Here is a 21,075-nt window from a genome sequence, read left to right as displayed (position 1 = left end):
CAGCATTGGGAGTGGGAAGATTAGGTCCAAAACTGTAGGACTGGGCAAGTGGTCCAGTGCTGCTAGAACAGCTGTCTGGCCAGCATCGGTTGCCAACGATGATGATAAAAAGGTAGGATGGGGCCAGGTAGTGAAAGCCCTAAATATGCCATGCCAGTGCCCTTGACCTACCTTCATCTTGTGGGTGCTAGGGAGCCACGGCAAGTTTCAGGTAGAGGACTAATCACACTTGTGTCTTTAAAGAGTGGAAAGGGGAACTGCCTTGTGGGTGATAGATAGATGGAGAGAAGGTAGTAGAGACAGAGAGACCAGAAGGAAGACAAGTACCAGCAGTCAGGCATGGGAGGGTCTACATGAGCCGTGAGCCTGAAGAAAGAGAAATGGGGCACTTAGGAAGTCCCCACACAGAGGACGTGGTGGCTCAGAAGGCACCCCCCACATTTCTCTCTTGGAAAACCAGGTGCGTTGCTGGGTGGCGGCAGCTTCTTTAACTGAGGCAGGGAGAGCAAGGGCAGAAGCAGCCTTCAGTTCTGGATGGGAAGTACAAGTTTGCTACCACAAAGCGGTCAGTAGATGTTTGGAGCACAGGAGAAAGATTAGAGCTAGAAGCACCGAGAAAAGGACACGTAAAACCTAGGCTCCCGTTGCTTTGTAACGTGTAAACATTCACATTAATTCTAATTCACGGTGTAGTAAGTTATCTGCCTTGCACCGTGACTTTTAGCGTCGCTGCCACACAAATTCACGGAGGGCCCGTGCAGGGCCTTGCGGGCAGACCACCCGCCACCCGAGCCATCATGGCCGCCCCTACTCAGATGTGGAAAAACACTGAGCTCCCATCACAACCAGCTGCACCATCGCCTGTGAAGCGTTCACACTAGACAATGGAGGGCACTCGAGAAACCCCTCCCACAGAGCCTGGCACGTAGCGGGGACTCAATACACGAGAGCTAGTCCGCCACTGACAAAACGTCTTCATTTGCATTGAGCACAATATTCACAATAAACTTTCAGAACTTTAGGCCTAGGACTCCGTTTTCGTCAGAAGCCTCCCTTCAGTTTAACCCCCGTTTCCCCTCCCACAGACCCCAGGCCCCAACATAATTTGGGCAGTTCTCTTTCATAGAACCTTCTAAACTAGTTTGTAACTATTCACGTGATTCCCCCTCCATCTACCCCGGTCTCTCCAGGGCAGGGACCATATGATAATAGTATTTCTGTGCCACCCTGTGCTAAATAATGTGCCTCTGAGGCAGCATTACTGTCCTCGTGCTGTCGACGAGGACCCTGTGGCCTAAAGTGCTTGCATAGCCTGCTCAGGGTCACAGCCAGAAAGGTGAGCTGGTCCTCACACCCGCGCGTGTAGTTGCCCTTACCCACCGCGTGACAGACTAGGGTGCCCGGTCTAGCTCAGTTCCTGCACGTGACCAACGCTCAGGAACCAGTCACGGGATGATGGCTGTATGAGGAGAACTGAAAGGTTGGAGCATGGCAGTTTACTCTGTTTACTTGGAAGGTTCTGGAGGAGAAGTTAATGGTGAAGAATGCAAACTCTGACGTCAGGCTGCCTGAGCCAGAAGCTTAGCCGTGTAACCCCTCACCTCAGTTTTTCTCTCCATAAAATGAGAATAATGATAAGAAAGAAAGAACCTCCTAGAACTGGTCTGCTGGAGGAGTTAACTGAAGTAATCTGTGTGAAGCAGTTAGAATAGATCCTGGTCCACATAAACCCTCAATAAATATTGGTTCTTTTTTTAGACTTCAGCAGTCCTAGCTAAGTACCTTATAGGGACAAACATAAATGTTAAATAAAACTTAAGTGTACATATGAATGAACAAATACCCATGGGTAACTAGTGAGTATAAAAAAGAGAGTGGCCAGAAATGTTTCCACTTTGGGCAGTATTGTTTGACCCATTTAAAACTAGCACATTAAATTAAATAAAACCCAGGCCTCAGTGACACGGAAGCAAAAGCGGGAACCCCAAACCCAGAACCATATTTCACATTTAAATCCGGTATTCCCTTCTTTCTCCATATGCTCACAATCCGAGTAGTCTACCGGCACTCGGACGAGGCGGCTGGGGAGTTTTTGCCATCACCGTTCTTTCTGACTTGGTTGGAAATAGTGATTTGGTTTTTTCTGGGTAGATACACCCGGCCCACGCTTGTTTCATTGTCATTGCTTTTTTGTATGGCTTGTTTCTTGGCTTTAGTGAAACACTCTGATCAGTTTTTAAAAATAGATTTATGACAATTTTTAAGAGTAGAAAACCTTTTTCTCTTTGTTAGGATTACTGTGAATATTTCCCAGTAATCCTAGATGACACAAATTTAGAAGTTATCAGAAGATAAATCTATGGTGACCCATCAACTGAAGATTAGTTCACTGATGTTTGTAGTATGTCATTTTTCTTCCTTTTTCTTTTTCAATGTTTATTTATTTTTGAGAGAGGACGAGCAGGGGCAGGGAAGGCAGAGAGAGAGGGGATAGAGGATCTGAAGCAGACGCTGTGCTGACAGCAGCCAGCCCAATGCGGGGCTCAAACTCACGAACTGGGAGATTATGACCTGAACTAAAGTTGGACGCTCAACCGACTGAGCCACCCAGGTTCCCGAGTATGTCATTCTTCTTAAAATAACTAATATTAAATGTACTGCTGCTTTCCACAGAAGTAGCTTCTGAAATCAGAACCTGTTCTCTTAACACCTTCTTAGCCCAATAAATACGTAATCCACTGGGAAACAGTAAAGCGGGCAATCAGTCAAGCAAGCACCTGTTTATTCCTTCATTGACTCATTGAACTTCAAGCAGCATATGCTTCAGAGTGTAGGTTCTGGTACAGACTGCTTGGGGTCAGATCCTTACTTCACTAGTTGGCTGGATAACCTTAAACAAGTTACCTGACCTCTCCAAGCATTGGTTTTTGCATCTGCAAATAGTAATAATAGTCATACGGGGACTCTCCTGTCCCCTCCTCAATAGGGATAATAAAATAGTCACTCCATAGGGTGAGGACGAAATGAGAAAAGCCACTTCATGCATGTTAGCCCAGGGCCTGGCACACGGTAAGTAGCGAATAAATGTTCCTTGTCATCCCCATTTTCCGGGGTGCACCGAGATGAATGCAGGAGTCATCGCCCTGCAAGGAGCTTAGGGAGGGAGACGTGTACGCAGTGAGGACACTGTACTGGGACACGGGCTCTAGGAGTGGCTGTCAGAAGACCACAGGGGAGCCGGGAACAGCGGGAGCTGCCCGCGGCCTGGAGGGTCAAGGACAGGCTCTCAGAGGTGGACATCTTCTTGGAGCAGCAGTCTCACTGGAGTTGGGTGGAAGAATCCAGACAGTAGTGGCCGCGATCTTCCATCTTATGCATTTGGGCTCAAATATCTTGAGCATAAATCAGGCCGTAGTGCTCAGAGTCGTTAATTCACTGCCCGAGGAAGGAGAAGCTTAAAAACATCTCTGAAACACTTTGCACTTATTACGCAAGAGCATGGAGAAATTTCAAGGGTCCAAATCGTGTTGTATTTTCTAAAATTAAACGCTTAGGGGTGCCTGAGTGGCTCGGTCAGTTAAGCATCTGACTTCGGCTCTGGTCATGATCTCGCGGTTCGTGAATTTGAGCCCCGCGTCGGGCTCTGTGCTGACAGCACAGAACCCACTTCAGATCCTCTGTCCCCCTCTCTCTCTGCCCCTCCCCTGCTCTCTCTTTCAGAAATAAACATTAAAAATAGAGAAAGAGAGGGGCGCCTGGGTGGCTCAGTTGGTTAAGCGTCCGACTGTGGCTCAGGTCATGATCTCACGGTTCATGAGTTTGAACCCCACATCGGGCTCTGTGCTGACAGTTCAGAGCCTGGAGCCTGCTTCTGATTCTGTGTCTGCCTCTCTCTCTGCCTCTCCCCTGCTACTGTTCTCTCTTCCTCGCAAAAATAAATAAACATGAAAAAAAAAGTCTTTTAAAATTAAACACTTAGTTCTACCAAAATTTTATCAAATAAAAAATCTACAAAGGATTGGCCCTTTAATGACTTCCTCTAATTTTTATCTGATTCACCCTTAAATATGTGCCAGTATGTAGCTTACACATACTTTGTGATAGAACTTCTGCCCGAGCATTTTTTACTTAATACAGAGCATCTACCTTACAGTACAGTTCTGTTCATAGTACATCCAATGTAGAGCCTCATCAACACGGATTCTCAGCTCCAGGTAGACCAACTAGACCAAGCCTGCCCTCCCATCCAGGGTATTCTCATGGGTTCCCAGCTCACTGGCCGTGCTCTGGGCATTGCATTTAATAAATAGTAACAGTGCTTCCTGCCAAATCTACCTGGAGCAGACCTGTGTTCTAGGAAATGATTTCAGTTTTTCTCAAATAGAAGAAGATCGTGTTTGTGAGCACAATAAAATCACTTAGGAGGGGGTTTTGGTGGCTTTTTTAAATTTCATCTCGTGAACTAAAGCTCATTTTCTTAGAAATACATCTGACGTGCTGCAAAGTAAATAGCAAACAATAATAAAGGATCATTGTACACGGAAGTATTACGAGCAGAAAGACTTAACCTCACGATCTTTCAGCCATCTTATAAATTCTGTTATGTGCATTGAGCCCCAAATCAGTTAGGATTCCACAGAATCCTGACTCTTCATCCACGTTTTTTTTTTCCTTGAGCCAGTCGTAAACTTAACTAGTTAGCCAGTTGAGTATACAAACTACTGTATGTAATTTATTACTTTTCAGTTGAAAACCTGAGACTAATGTCCAATATGAATACTCATACAGTTCTTTTTACTTCTTTAACCAATGACCACATGTAGCTAGCTATAAACATGTTTTACTGTCATTCGGCATTGTTAATACCTGATGTAAAATAGCCTATATCAGAAATGTTGCCTCTGTGATTACTTGACATGATCTCTTTAAAATTGTTTTACATATTTTCCTTTAGATTATACAGGGGAATCACATGATATCCTCATAGGGACTGAGGGGGAAATCTCTTGATTTACCTGGTTAGGGGATTCTCCCACTCAAACTAGACCTTGACCCCAACTTCTACCAAGCAAAGGGAGGCCACAACTGAAATGCAAAGAGAAACAAGAGAGTTAACGTCCACAGGCCCGGGTCCATGAACATTTTCAAGAGTCATTATGACTACATGTAGTTTTTGCCTTCAGAACTTTACCCAGTGCAAGATATGATGCCACTAGATAAGGAAAATGCAACATTTGTTAGGCTATTGTGCTAAGTAGCTGCGGTCCTGAAAATAAGCAAGACGTCCACGAAAATCCAAATTTACAGTGCGAATTCAGACTCCTAACTCTTAAAGTGATGCCTCCAAGTGTCATAAATTCTGCCCCATCCTTTGGATGTCATCATTTAAAGATCATATGACTTCAGGAATCAACAGAATCTGTAAATTAGCGTATTAGCCATCTGTCTTCGCTGGAGTCAAATAGCGATTCTGTCAGAGGATGCCTAGTTTGTAAAATGATAATTCATTTGGAAGAGTGTGGCTCCTAGCATAGCCATCATTAGTAAGCAGAGAGGTCTCGTTTACAGTAGCGCCAGTCAACAAAAAGAAGGGGTTCGATGATACAATGGAGTTTTAACCTGTTTTTAAAAATATATGCACAACGTTGTCGATCGTTACGTGGTAGTAAGACACTGTCACTGTATTTATAAAATGGAGATCAAAAAATTTCATAGTGAAAGTTTGAGATTAGTTTTCTTCATGTCTCAGAAAAGAAAGCTACCCTCTCTTTTTAAGCAATCAGTTTGCTGCTTTGCGGCACCTTGTAAGACATAGCATTAGCACCCGTTACTATGAAATCTGCATATGAGAAAGGACAGAACAGGGGCACCTGGGTGGCATATGAGAAAGGACCGGACAGGCAGGAAGGGGGCAAAGGTTAGTCACCTCTGCTCCTGCCACTGCTCTTACTGCCTCAACTGGTAAAACTGACTCCTTTGTAAGAGGCTCATAACTGGGTGAGCTCACGTTCCTTGATCTGGAGAGAACACTTCAAAATAACAATGTTTGTCCGTCAGTAGAAAGCGGACCAGGACATGCTGACAGCTTCTGCATTAGACAGCCTCTCAGAAATCAAGATACTATTATCCGCTAGTGAATCTCTGGGCTCCACAGAAACCTCCAGATACTTAGTTTTAGGAGTCGCAGCAAATGCTAGAAACAGTAACTGCGTCTCATAAAATGCTATCCCGTCCCTTCCTCGATGATGCCCATCCCTCACCCCTCACCCCGAGGCAGACGTTCACCCACACTTCCTGTGTTTTGGGATAAAAGGTCTCTAAATCAGTATTATTTTCAAATGGATGAATTTTGAGTGAATTCTTACACAGTGTTTTGTTTACTCTGTATTCTGACAAATAGCTATTGGGCAGTGACTGGGCGTTTGGCACCGTGAATACAAACAAGCACACATTCTGATGAGAAGCACAAACTGCCAAGCAAATAAATGCAGTGTGGAAAGTGCCAGAAACACAGTTCATAGACAAGGCTGAGTATGTGAAGGAAGGAGGGCTCATTTCGCTTGATGGCTAGTTCAGGTCACTATTCCTCAACCCGGGTCAAGTCCTCCAGGGTGAGTCCAAGGGCAAGTTCTGGGAGTCTCAGGTCAGGTGGCTGAGCTTTAAGCACCTGTTGAATGGTTTCCCAAGTTCACCAGAGATAGATGAACGAGTTCAGTTGGTGTTTCCCCCTTTTGACTCCTGAAAATTTGAAAGCTTCAATACCACCCTAGCCCCTCAGCTGCTTCTGTAAAGGAAATTGGGACCCTTTTTTTTTTTTTTTAAATGGCTTGTAAATGATACATAGGAGCACGGAGCAAAAATCTGAGATCAATTCATTTAGAATAAGGTCTAAATGCAGCCAGCCATAGGATATGCAGAGCAAAACTCTGGTTATGAATAAAAACTTCCCCTTAGATTATGATGATAAAAGTCTCTCAATGTGATATTTCCACATTGAATCATTCAACAAACCTGCATTGAGCATCAGGTGGTGTGACAGCTTCTTTTCTAGGAGTTGGCGGTGTAGCCTCTGGCTCCCAGCCACACACCCCCCCCTCACACACACACACACACTTTTACCAGCTGCAAGACCCAAAACTCAGCAATCAGTCTAACGCCACTGCCCTTACGGTGATATTTACCAAGCATCCAGGGACTAAAAGTTGAAAGGCAAAGTGAGGCAGAGAAATGAGACAACCTTGTGGATAATCCAGTCGAGAATTGCATTTGGAAAAGGCAGGACCCAAACTTCCCACGTCATCAGAATCATTTGCAGCCTCCTCTGGACCCTCTTTACTCCGACTGTAGTGTGTTAGGCATTCTGGGAAGCACGAGGCCAAACAAAAGTGATAATTCCTATTCTCCAGGAGAAAAACTAATCCCGGATCCTCGTGTTTGTAATATGGTTTTAAAAATCCAAAGGAGTGCCGGGCTTGCAAAGTGATTAAGTATGGTTATTCAAGAACAAGCTTTTGTAACACATCTTAGAACCAATGAGATGTTCTTCTGACTTTTTTCCTAATCAAAGTTTACCAAGTGCATCTCATCATGTTACTGTTTTAGAGTTATCATTATAATCAACAGCAGATGACTTAATAGCTTAGATTATGACTAATGAACTTCTGCCCATTCGACAAGAACTTATTGAGTATTTACGATGTGCCAGGCCTGAGCGATACAGAGTCTGACTTACAGGCATCAGGAAGGGCCACAGTCTGATACCTAATTATATGGTATAATAAATACACCCATAAATAGCAGTGACAAAGAGTGGATGGCCACCTCCACGGGAAGGCATTTATTCTAAATGTTCGCTGGGCTGCCGAATGAAAAGACAAGCTATCCGCGTCCACGAGTGCTGACAGACAAGATATTATTACTGTCTGAGCGTATTTCACACTACTTAAAGTCCAAGTTGAAAGGCGCCTTCCAAGTCTCCTGCTTCAACATCCCAATCGGAAAATCCCTGATGGGGAAGCAATGTGACCAGAGCATCGGTTTTCCAGTGGCGCTCTGAGACATAGCTTCAGATTCTCCTCCCAAAAGTAGCGGCGAGAGGTGGAATTGAATTACCTTGGGCACCTGCTCGTTGTTTTTATTTATTTTATGGGTTAGTTTACATAAGGTTTCACTGGAGGAAAAAAAAAATACAGTTCCACAGCTGGAAACCACTGGCATGGGCCTGTGGGGCAGTCCGATGTTTGTGTCCGTACGCAAATGAGATGATTTAATGTTGGGGAAAGTAATCTGGAAAGTGTAATGCACTGAGCACGTTTAAATTATTTTTAAGTCATTTGGTTACCATCTCTTGGGACCGTAGTGCCTTCACTTAAAAAAGGAGGGTGTTCCACCCAGAAATTTCCCATCCCGTGTAGCTTTACAATTACAGGAGTTTGTGATTATCCTCTTTCTCTTGACTGTTTTCGGAGACAAGAATGCATTTTCAGCGTGCTCCTCTCCGTTGCTTTCGAAGAGACTTAATGCTGGAATTAGAGCATCGTATTTTGTAATAACTAGTCACTGGTTTTATAAGTCGCAACTACTGGCACACAAAAGCCAAAACCATATCGTACGCAGGGTATGGACACTTCAGTAGCTAGTGATGTTCTTCTGTTGCACATATGCCCAAAGGCGCATGCTTCAAATGTTGCTTTTAATGAAATATTTATGTTCTTTTTGGTAGCCAGAAGTGCAACTTGCTGAAGGCTTTGATGTGTTCATGCCTAAATCACAGCTGGACTCTATATTGTCAAACTACACTCGCTCAGGAAGCCTTCTGTTTAGAAAGCTGGTGTGTGCGTTTTTCGACGACAAGACTTTGGCTAACTCCTTACCCAACGGGAAGAGGAAAAGAGGACTCAACGACAACCGGAAAGGACTAGACCAAAATATTGTGGGTGCAATAAAAGGTTGGTCTGCATCATTTCATTTTATGGCTTCTTGGTTGAGCTTTGCCTTCTTTTCATAAAGACGCAGCTGAAATTGTACTCAGCTAACTGGAAGCGAATTGAATTTGCCCTTGGCAGTTTTCACCCACTGGTGTGGCTTTCCGGTATGACCTCTGACACTCACCACCCCAAGTATCACTAGAATTTGGTATTTCAAGGGTGATGTTGGCTTGTTAAAAATCATTTCAGAGCCAGTTTGATCTGCTGCAGAACCAAAAAGAAGTGTTTTTCTTGATTGTCTCTTAACATGAAAGTATCTTTCTTCGTAGTAGTTTCTAACTAAGAACTTCACCAGAATATGATTTTGACCTAAATTGTTAGTTATAAATAAGAATAAGGCTCTGATGCTTTTTTGAAAACAGTTCTCTCCAAAGTTTGGAAGTTGCTTTATGAGGTCATTGCTCGTAAAGACTATTTATTTATTTATTTATTTATTTCATTTTTTTTTTCCAATAAGGCTCAGTGAGGAAGTTTAACAAACATTAACATTTTTTTAATGTTTTATTTATTTTTGAGAGACAGAGCATGAGCAGGGGAGGGAAGGAGGGGCGGACAGAGGATCCGAAGTGGACTCTGCACTGACAGGAGCGAGCCGATGTTGGGCTCGAACTCACGAACCGCAAGACCATGACCTGAGTTGAAGCTGGATGCTCAACCGACTAGGCCACCCAGGCACCCTTCTAAAGATACTTTAAATGTCAATGACCCCACTCTGAAGGCAGATCCCGTGTACCTCCACACATCCCTGGCCTGCTCTGCTCCCTCTGGTTGTGTATGCAGTCATGCCAGCTACATGCAGAGAAAACCATGAGTCTCCCCGCCCCCCCTTAGCGCTCATGAACAGGTGCCTGAATTCCACTGCGTCACAGCAGCCAGGCAGGTGCAAGTATGAGTTCATTTACATCCAGTTCCACATCATAGACCTATTTCTTAACTTTAAAATGTCCGTGGATAGGACTCTGATAAATGTAATTTCAGGTAATAGAAATATTTAAATATTTTTTTTTAATGTAAATGAATTCTCAAATATGAACACAGCTACCATGAAAGTGGAATTTGAGGATCAGGCCTTAATTTACACTGGAATCACTGATAAGGATTCTTCACTGCTCGGTCCCGGCCTCGCGTGGCTTGTGGGCCAGGACTGGACCCAGAGAGCCTTCCTGCCTCACTTCTGCTTCCTGTTATCTTGCAAAATGAGTAAATGAATTTAATAGCGCTTTAAGGATACTTGGAAACCCACAATTAACTTTACAAAATATTGTGATTTTTTTGTAAACAGTTAGCAAGTACCAAACAGCCTTTGTTGGTGGCCAGAAGGACGTAAGCCTTCAGTAACAGAAAATTTATCATCTTCCAACAGAGTTTTTTCACTTAAAGTGACAGTTGAGTTGTATGACATAAGAAAAGCTACAGAGACATTACAATCCCTGTCATTTCTGAAAAGGATGATTCAGCCTGAAGTGACACTAAAAACAAGATTACTGAATTTGAAGAACGGCCAGTGACGTAACTGAGACCAGCTAAAGTTGAGAAGGGTCTCATTTCCATTTAATATGTTTGGAGCCTTCTAGAAACACGAGGGTCAGGCTGATGACGCTTTTTAGGCTGAAGCTTTTAAACACGTTGAAATGTAGCTAGGAATTGTTTTAATTTCCTTCTTTTCAGGACAGTGTATTAACAGTATGCAAGTATTTGGAAATGAGGGAACTGTAAATGACCGTGTCCCATTTGAAATGACAGTAGAGGAGTTACCTTTATACTAGATGGTAATGAAACATGTCATTACAAGTAGAGTGATAGGGGTTGCTTCTGCCATTTTCAGTGGAGACTGGACATCATACAATAGTTTGAAAAAGTGTATTGCACAGAGGAATAGAGAACATGCCTTAATTTTCTTCACAGCCCTACTCTTTAGCTAGAAATAAAAATGGTAACAAGGTGGGCCATCTGAGTGGCTCAGTCGGTTAAGCAACCGACTTCGGCTCAGGTCATGCATGATCTCAAGGTTCGTGAGTTCGAGACCTGCATCGGGCTCCGTGCTGATAGCTCAGAGCCTGGAGCCCACTTCGGATTCTGTGCCTCCCTCTCTCTCTGCCCCTTCCCTGCTCATGCTCATTCCTCCCCTCTCTCTTTTTCTCTTTCTCTCAAAAATAAATAAACATTTTTAAAAAAGGATAATAAGGCTTCTGCTCCTCATACTCAATAAAGCAGATTATTCAACTCAAAGACCTTAGGTTTTCCATACACTGTTTTGTTGAATTAAATCTGGCATTAAAATTCTATTAAAACAACAAAAACACTTTAAAATGGACAGAAACCCAACCATAAGCCACCAACTTAAGTCAACAAATACTGTATATTCACTTGTTTCCTTGTAGGATTTACTCATAAACATATGTTTTGATCTAGACTTTCCCCCTGGGTACAAAAATAGTACATGCTTGTAAAAAATCCAAACCATAAAAACGTATAGAAAGCTAAAAGGCCTCCATAGTCCCACTCTTCAGAACTTACTGCATACATTCCTACACTCTTTTTTTTTTTTTCCTAAAATCTTTATTCACAATATGGGTATGGTATCCGATTTGTCTTTCTTAACAAGGACATTCTGTTTATACTGGTCAGCCAACATCTTTACCTGATTTATTCTGATAATTTCTTGTAAGCATCTTGAGGACAAGCTGTAATCTTAAATATGTTTGATTACCTTTTGTGCTTCACTGAGAGCTTTACATATAGTAGGGTTTCCATCAGTACATGTTGGGTGAGTTTTTATTTTTTATCTTGACTTTGGCCCTAATTCATTGACCTAATAGTTCTGGTACTAAATACCCATCCTTATGTCTTCTCCCAACCAATCTGAAATGATAGATATCAAAAATGTTATAAATTTCTCCCAGTTTTAATAAAATGCCAATGAAAGCAAAAAAAAAGGGGGGGGGGGAACCAAAGTTCAGTATAAATTTGGGTACAACTCTCTTGATTCTTTGATACTTTTTTCCTTAATTTCCTTAATTCCTTTGATATTTTTTTCCTTTAGCTGCAAGTTTATTAACCCACATATTACGATATAAAGTGGTTTTTGAAAGCAGCTAGTAATTGAAGGTTACTCTACCCGGTTTTTCTTGCTACTTATTGGTAGAGATAAAAGGGGAAATTTACTTCCCCCAGCCCAAGTCTTTTGAATCTGAGTAATCTGGGCAAGTGATAAAATGGTTTCTTTGTACACAATAGCAGCAAAGCTACTCATGTTACCGTTGGTGTCTGCCACTTAATTTAAAAAAAAATTTTTTTTTAATGTTTATTTTTTAGAGAGAGAGTCAGAGCGTGAGCAGGGGAGGGGCAGAGAGAGAGGGAGACACAGAATCCGAAGCAGGCTCCAGGCTCTGAGCTGTCAGCACAGAGCCTGATGAGGGACTCGAGCTCACAAACCATGAGATCACGACCTGAGTCGGACACCCAACTGACTGAGCCACCCAGGTGCCCCTACCACATACTTTAACAAAATTTTATAGATATGAAGTATTGTCTTTCTTCCTCTATCCTTTAGGGGATAGTGCACCAATACTGTATTAGTTTCAAAAGTCCTGCAACTCGCAATATACAAGACTGGTCAATTTTATAAAATATTAGAACTAAAAATAACAGCAGATGCTGACTTTGTTTCAAATGAAGTGACTATGTTGGTTAAAACAGCAGTGGAGGGGGGGGGAGACAAACAAAAATCTGTAAAACGCTTATAATAAGAACAGAAATGGACTGAAGAAGAATCTATTGTGGGATTATTAACAAAGCTCTTTGTAGTGATAATTAATATTCCCCCTGACAGTATCTTGAAAATAAAACATAAGCCTCTTTGTAGAGATCACATTTTTGACATATTTTCCTCTGTTTTATGGTAGTTAACACTTTCTGGTAATTCATTAGAAATTCATTTATAAATATGATGCAAGGTATTGATGATGAAAGGGTCTTTAATGAGAAACAGTCACCTGAGCACTTTGAGTCTAACTCTGGAAAGAAGCAACTTACGATCTGATTAAGTGGAGCCTTAGATTTTAGTGCCAAGGATGGTTTAGTATCTTGAATTTAATTCAGAAGTGATTTCATGACCAGGATGTAGAATGGAGGTCAGTACCCAGGTATGCTGTCCTCACTTCATGCTACACCTGCTCAAGACCAGCTAATTCTTGATATCAGATGCCAGGAAACCATGCGGTGTGCCTTAGTGAGAGTTATTTGAATACTGATACTATCCTCGGATCTGGTGCTCTTCAGAAGACATAGTTGCAGTGAAGCAATTTGTAATAATTTTTTAAATGTTTACCCATTTTTGAAAGAGAGAGAGACACAGTGAAAGCGGGGGGTGGGGGGGGTGCAGAAAGAGAGGGAGACACAGAATCCCAAGCAGGCTCCAGGCTCCGAGTTGTCATCCCAGAGCCCGACGTGGGGCTCGAACCCATGAACCGCGAGATCATGATCCGGGCCCAAGTTGGACACTTAACTGACTGAGCCACCCAGGCGCCCCGCAGTGGAGCGGTTTTTAGAACCCGGGTTAGGGTTTTTAATTCAGCTTCATAGTGATTAGTTGAGAAAGTTTTATTACTATCAAACTCTGCTAGATTCTTGAATCTTCTTGCATTCAAAGGAAATGATGTGCACCTGTCAAGTGAAAGACCTGGTCGACTGCTTACTTAGTTTACTTTGTTTACTCCGTGCAACCCCCGTGTGCAGCCCAAACTGTGGCTCCCCTGGAGGGTAGTCAGTGCCGATGGTCCGCTGGGGTCAGAACCTCCCTGCGAAGGAAGGGAGCTCTTGGTTGGTGCTCCTCCAGAAACTGAACTGTGCCTCTAACAGGGTTAGAGAGCCCGACCACAGTCGGCATCACCCCCTCAGAGGCTCTGGCCAGCCGACCACCAAAAGCTCGCGTCTTATTCCAGCAACTCTGGGGACCTGTGGGGTCTGTGTGAGTCCTGTCACAATACTTTCACCTTCCGTTTTATTGTACGTCGTCACCATTCTGCTTTCAGTTTGACCTCACAGGGATGTAAATTAATATGGTTGGGGTAGAATTTACGTCCACTCTATCATTCATTTCTTGACAGTAAGTTGTGTGTATCCTGAGAACTTTCTGTAAGACCAGGGAGGGAACGTCGGCTTGGGCTTGAATGTCCTAACAGCGCTGGTGATGTGCTCTTCATTTACACGAGAGGAAACTGAGGCTGTGAGAAGTCAAGTCAGCTTCCTTAACTTAAAGATACACAGGAAGTGGTAGGGCCGAGATTTAACCCCAGGCCTGTCTGGCTCCAAAGCCACTGTTTAGCACAGCTCATTGCTTTGGAGTATCTGGGAGGAAAAAAGAAAAGGTATCCCAACTTTACATTTCCATCTCAAAATGCATCATTTTGGATTCTTTATAAATTCCCCTAGGAAAGTCACCGTACTAATCATCTAAAACGATTCAGTCAGTCACTGTGTACGCAAAGCACATTCAGAGTGAATTTCTGGGTAAAAGGGTAGCTTTACCTCAATTTACTCTCTAGCTTCTAGGCAGGTCTTCCCCGGAAGCTAGTGATCGTCGGTCCCATCATGCTAGGGAGGAGAACAGAAGTGTGATCCCTTCCCCAAGGAAAAGAGTCACGGCTCAGACTCTTGCAGCATACAGGACCACAAAGAAAGAGCTTGAAAGTCACGCTGCACGTAAGTAATTTTTCAAAGTTGCCTGTAAATTAAATTTTAGCTGCACTGTTTGGCAGTTGAAACCAACTGATGAATGCTTTAATTCAGGAATCCTTTTGGAAGATAAATCATCGTTTGTTAATTTATCTGTTCGTATTTTGACATATCAGATCAGCTTAAAACAGGATACGCTGCATAATGTATAACAGCAAAATAATACGTAACAAGTCTATAATTCTCTCACACACACAGCCCGTCTCTCAGCTTTGTGACTCTTACACAGTTGTTGATTGTTTTTCCCCACTCTTTATGGAGGCCCCGTGACAAGTAGGTGGTATTGAATCTTAGCCATTCTATGTGTAGAGCCCTGTACGTTCAACCCCTTCCATGGCGGGTCTCGTATTTTAGCGTGCATCAGGATTACCTGAAGTGTCGGTTCAAAATTCAGATTTCTGGGTCCCATCCTCGGAGACTGATTCAGCAGGTGTAGGGTAGTCCCAGGAATCTGCCTTTGAACAAGGCAGATGGTTTGACACGACCCTTGGAGAATCCGACCCATCGAGCTCCTGATGCTGATGGCCGATTCTAACATACGACAGCCCTCCTGGGAAACCGTCTCCTTCCTCTGTTCCTTAAGAACAGCCCTTTTTCTGAAGGCTGCCCCGCTCGTCTCCTGGAACAAGCGAGACGACAGTGCGTGTCGACGCCTCTCATCCTTTTAAACCTCTGGGGTTCGACGTTATTCGTGCCGGCTGTGTTGTGCAAGGTCCTCGTTTCAGACATGCCTGTGGTACCTCACCAGGACTTCCCTGAAAAACTGCCTAGTTTACCAAGGCGGGCGAAAGGCCTTTCCAGACTTCAGCACGACTCGAACATCTGGATCCCAGAACAAATGCTGTATAGTTTTCCCTATTAAAGGCTTGAAGAAAGCGTGGCCTCCCTTGTGGGCAAATTCCTGGCCCGTCTCCTGGGCCGCAAGTTTAGAGCACTTACTTCGCCAGCTTCTTCACCAAACAGTGTGACACCAAAAAACATCGTCCTTGCTGCTTCTCCACGCCTGGATAAGTCATGAGAACAACCAAAACCTTCTCAGTGTCATTGACCTCGCACACGCAGAAATCATCAGCAGGCGTGAAAGCTCTGTTAACGACCCCCACCTTGGTGCCCACCCGCTGCGAGCCAGGAACGTGTGATTTACGGCTGAGTAAGGCATGGCCTCTGACCTTCAGACGCGTCAGCAGTGAGCCACGCACACAGAACTGTCCCCCAAGGCAGAATAAAATGAGTGTCAAAGTGCCCGTTCCTGAATGGAGGGAGAAAGCACAGAGGACGGACAGCCATGGAAGAGAAGGCCTCACACAATAGGTGACTCTGAACCAGACTTTGCAGGATGGGAAGTGTGTCCCGTGCAAAGGGATGAAAAAGTTGACTACAGAATAGGTTTAATGAAGTTTACGTTAAACAAAACATGGGTGAAAGCCTTCCGCCTCCAGAACTGTTTGAAGTCTGTTCAAGTTGATGGGCCTTGAGTCCTCACCAACCTGTTTGTTTACCTGGAAGCATTTAACTGCGTGACTATAAATATAAACGCCAGTGAAATGGGCCCTGGATGAACGCCAGTTTACCCCCCGGAGGGGGGGGGGGGGCGGTTCAAGCAGAAGCTGCTTTTTAAAGCTTCTTCCTGAGCTTCCGAAGGCAACATCCCGGACCTGATGAAGCAGAATTTGGGGGGTTGGGGCCACAGCAAGTCAAAAGTCTGTTCCTACTTTGTCCCTGGACTTCCATAAGCTCAAAAAGGAATCTCACCCTCCTCAAAATTACACATCCTTTTGCTTGCCACGTAAGGCACAAATAGAGGTGTGGGGAGATCTGTTAAGAAGGTCACGGCTTTTGGGGTCTTTATCCAGCCTCTCACGTAATGGGCAGGAACCAGTTGTAGGTTAACTTGCAGGGATTCAGCTCTGACTCCCAGTCACCGAATTCTTACAAAACCTGCGTTTTAACACCCCTGCTGGGGTTGACAAAGACAGCCTCCTGTCAAGAGAGATCAGTTTCTGTAGCACAAACGGGGCCACTCCAGTGTCATTGTGGGTTGCACAGGGTTACAGGTACCCCCTTCCCGTTGTTGACATTGTCGACTTGCGTACTTATTATGACAGTTTTCTGGCAGATTCAAGTAAGAATGTCGCAAGGAAGGGGTGCCTTCCCGGTTTGCACAGTGGCACCATACGGGCCAGCCAGGGCCCCGGAAATAGAAAGCAGTGTTTTCTGTATAGCCCATCTCCTTTTTCCGTGGATCCCGCAACAGATTGGCTGATCTCAAACGCCTCCCCACCCCTCCCGCCAGCGTCACAATGTAATGCCACATCTCTGTTTTCTTTCCCATCGTGGGGAAGCAGAATTGCATAAGAAGTCCAGAATTGGTGAAATTATGGTCCTCATCACTTTTCTCCTGGACCTATAGTTGGTGCCCATAATCTGGCAAATGTTTCAGTTCAGTTCCATGAATGGTCATTGATGATCTCATATGAGGTATGCCTCCAAAATCTGAGAGACGCAGGAATTGATACTCACTTGAATTTCTGCCGTAGAAGTGGGTATGCAAATGATCATGGAATGCATACAGTCCCTGCAGTATTGTGGACTGATGGTAAGCCCACCCAAAAAACAAACCAACCAACAAAGGAAAAGAAAAAAAACTAAGAATAAGTCAGCTTCCATTAAGAAAACCCCTTGAAAATCCATCGACCTTCACTTAAAATTGAACCGAGCGCTGTCATCGATTTTGCCTGCCTTTAAGACATCTTTGTATAAAAGCAAGCGTGGCTGTGTCTATCCCGTTAAAAGCGCCCTTAGAAGAGAAAGGTGTTGCCTCTTGGAAGCAGCCCAGTCTTCCCAGGGGCTGCACCCCTACACTCAAGTCTCCCGTTACACTGTGTTTCCAGGCTCTGTCTTTCCTGCATCTGGCTCTTGGTTCGATTCTGATGCTTCTCTATGGCCGGCTCCTGGTATTTCTCAGAACCTTAGCCTCCCCTCCTCAACCCCTTCCTTTGATCACCGAGTAAATCCAGTATTCCTTAAGTACCTCCCACCGCACCTCTTCCTCACCACCCACACCATCAGCCTAGCCATGTGCAGCTCAGTGAGGGCCGCTCCTCATTAGAAATGTGCACAGAAGTCAGGAGCGAGTGAGGCCGGAGACGGTGGGGACTAAGACACACAGAACATTCCAGCTCAATCGCAGGGCTTGGGGCCCAGCCTGGTCTTTTTTTGAAAGAGTCACATGTGCCCCTCTTACCCCCACAGCCTGAACGGCGGCACAGGGCTTCTAACAGAACTCCCCGGAGGTGCCTACATTCTGCTTGCTACCTCTGAAAGCTCGGAATCCTCATCAGTGCCTTTTTGCCTTTGCCGCTAATCCCCCTCCTAACCCAGCCCTGCCGGTTCTTTTTGTCCTTGCTCCCTCGCCCCTGGTCTTCCGCTCCTCTGACACCCTCCTAATCCAGCTGGGCGTCACCTCGTCCTTGACGCTCTGCAAAAACCTCTGTAAATATCCTTCCCGCCCTGCGTTTCCCCCTCGAGTGCATGCTGTATTAGGATGTGACCAAGTAACACCTTGTAAAACAAAATTTCCTGACGTTTCCCCACCCAGCCCCTCTTTGCCCATGACGTCAAGTGCAAACTCCGGCCATTTCCAGACTCGCCATCACTGGGTTTCTCTCTCCTTGCAACTACATGTCTGAGTGCTCCCTCCCACCAGGTGACCAGCCCAGTGCTGGCGCTGTTTCTCACGCATCCCGTCCTCCTTGTGGACCGTGAGTTACGCTGTGTTCCCAGGTCTGCGATGCTCTGCTCCTTCTCTCTGAACGAATCCAGCTCTTCACGGTCTAGCCACCTCGCATGACCTCTACCACGAGATTTTCTCCAGGTCCCAGCCTGCACTGATTTCTGTTTTCCCTGCATTCCTAGAGCACACATTACCAAGGCTTAACCCTTCACTTTGCTACTCATGGCTTATGTGGAAGATGACAGGGTCATTTGTTTCCCAAACCATGACACTTTGGAGAGTGAAAATGGTCCTCTTAACCATTTCACCGGGAAAGCGGGCATTTTGAACCGTCCTGAACAAATCAGGATACGCGGTCATCCTATTTATGTTTGGGCATCTTGTCTCCTCAACAAGACCGCAAGCCCCTGTGGGGCAGAGACCATGTTCTGTATTTGCTCTGCATATGCCTTGTCACATGAAACAGTGCCACTCACATAATTAATGATGAATGAATATAGGAAGAAAGGAAAGAGAGACAGAAGGAATGAGGCGGTCAATTTCTCTTCACTGAAAAACGTGGCTTCTTAAAAATGTAAATACAACTCCACTACATCGGATGGACACAGGGCACGAATGATGGGATGACGACACAGCTTCTCCATGACGACTCGGAGGAGGGCAGCTGAAATCAAAGAAGGCAGAATATAAGTCTGAAGGTGTGAAGAAACACCAACAGACAAATCGAGTGGTACCCAGCAGTCGGCCAGATTTCATCAAGGTGATCCCGGATATTACACCCAGTTTGGACAGGGGAGGCTCTGAAAACTCTTGATTGTTGCTGAATGTCCTAGAGCAGCCTCCACGGGAGGTAATGTGGAGAGACTAGTGGGTCACGCTTCCATTCACACCGGAGAGTAATTCTCTTCCAAACGTTAAGTATGATAATGGTATTACGGGACCATGATTTGAATAAACCCAATAATGGAAGCCATAAGCAGGCCTGGTAAGCCATTTCCTGCTTTGGCCATCTCAAGACTTCTTGATACCTAAGGATGCTTATCCATCCATGTGGTTTTTTGGCCCTCAGCATCATGGCACCGTGGCGCCTCAAGGACAGTATCAGAGAGAACTCTGAGAACTTTTATTTCGACAGCCTCAAAATATGAGCTCCCAACTCTCCTATGACTGACCTCAATGAGGAGGGAGTTGTCACCATTAAAACACAACAGAAAACAAAAGCCTCGCTCTGAGGCATCGGGCCAGTCTTGACACCCAGTGTCGTCACCCTGAGGTCACACCGCCACACGACAGCCATGGGGGGAGGGGCAGGGATGGTGGCAAGTGGGTTGACCTGGTGACCGAATCCTCATAGGCGAGACCCTGTCGCTGCCACTGCCCTCCTAGCTCCTTGCTCTTGTCTTCATACCTCGGCCGTCCCTGAGTGGTAGTGAGGGACAGAATGGTACCTGAACTTCTGGAACGTGCCCTAACGGACTCTAGGACTGTGAGTGCAGCTTCCAGCCTTACTGCTCAGGGCGTGAACTCTGGACTTCATGGAATGACTTTGAAAGTTCCTACTGCAGGGAACCCAAGCTTTAAAAACAGAGAGGCGAACTCAGTACTTTCTCCTCATCGTGGACAAAGATGTCTACACAGAGCGGACAGACACAGAAGCGCTGTGAGCGGCCGAGCTCAGGCAGAGGGAGCACTGGTGTCCGTGTGGCCCTTCTGCCACTTGCCTGACTCTTTGAACGGATGATCCTCTCGGCTCTGATCTGTAAAATAAGTGACTTCTATATTTCCAAGATGCCTTCCAAGTAGCATTTCTATAAATCTGTGATTCTGAAACATTCTTCTTTGCCCAGAAAAGGGAGTAAATAGTAAAACACCATGACATCAGAACTTGTTATTATCCAGACCTTAATATCTCGCAGATATAATTTATTCCGTTGAAATATAGCAAACATGTTAAACAAACATGTGCTGTAGCAGCAAGCCAGGGGAAAGTGTTAATCATATTTCCCACCAAGCCGTATTATAAATGAGCCCTGCTGAGGGCTCTCTTAAGTCGAAGTAAATTTAAAATTAACTTTGTTTAATTTGAGAAACCACTCAAGGCACTTTCTTGTAGACAGAGATGCCATTGTAGCAAAAGGAAGACAAGAGTATTGTTCTTTTCCGCCAGACCACCGTGGCCTCAAATCTTTGAGAACCGCTGTGATTAAACAAGATTGCTCAGACCTCAAAGTCCCACCAGTTGGGGGGTACTGAAAAGGAGCCTTGTGGGTGTAGATTTACTCCTGATTCTGCCATGAAGGTCTTGAAACATGACCTCTCGGAAAAAAAAGGTGGGGATTGGCTAATTTTTAAAGTTTCTCCCAGTTCAGAAATTCCATGCTTCCGTAATCTTAGTCCAGATTCTCAGAAGCAAACCTAGAGAATTAAATAAATATAACTGGGAATCAATTTTCTGGATAGGTAGGGCCCTTTCCATTACAACAACCAACTGAAAATCACGGCCCCGCACAGGGATCCGCACTAGGGGACCAACAATTTGATGGTCAGCATGGTCAGGTTTCGCTCTCCTCGACCAGCTGACTGCCCTACAGTCTCTGGCATAGATAATTCGGTAGGATA

The 21,075-nt window shown here is 44.7% G+C and overlaps 1 protein-coding gene across 11 annotated transcripts in view; it reads left to right on the top strand.

The window, feature by feature from the left end:
* BEND7 (BEN domain containing 7) overlaps nt 1–21,075 on the top strand; it is an 81,741-nt gene that overhangs the window by 35,679 nt on the left and 24,987 nt on the right. For 10 of the 11 annotated variants that reach the window (XM_078450421.2, XM_078450424.2, XM_078450416.2 and 7 more), the window contains one exon: nt 8,723–8,948. In XM_078450421.2, the coding sequence (XP_078306547.1) occupies nt 8,723–8,948 (226 nt within the window). The remainder of the gene's footprint in view (nt 1–8,722; nt 8,949–21,075) is intronic. The other variant, XM_078450426.1, reaches the window with a different exon arrangement.

This window comes from Panthera onca, chromosome B4 (assembly GCF_046562875.1).
Source record: "Panthera onca isolate mPanOnc1 chromosome B4, mPanOnc1 haplotype 2, whole genome shotgun sequence".
NCBI classification, from domain to species: domain Eukaryota; kingdom Metazoa; phylum Chordata; class Mammalia; order Carnivora; family Felidae; genus Panthera; species Panthera onca.
The sequence above is the reverse complement of the archived record's forward strand: the minus strand, read 5'-3'. Positions and strand labels throughout refer to the sequence as shown.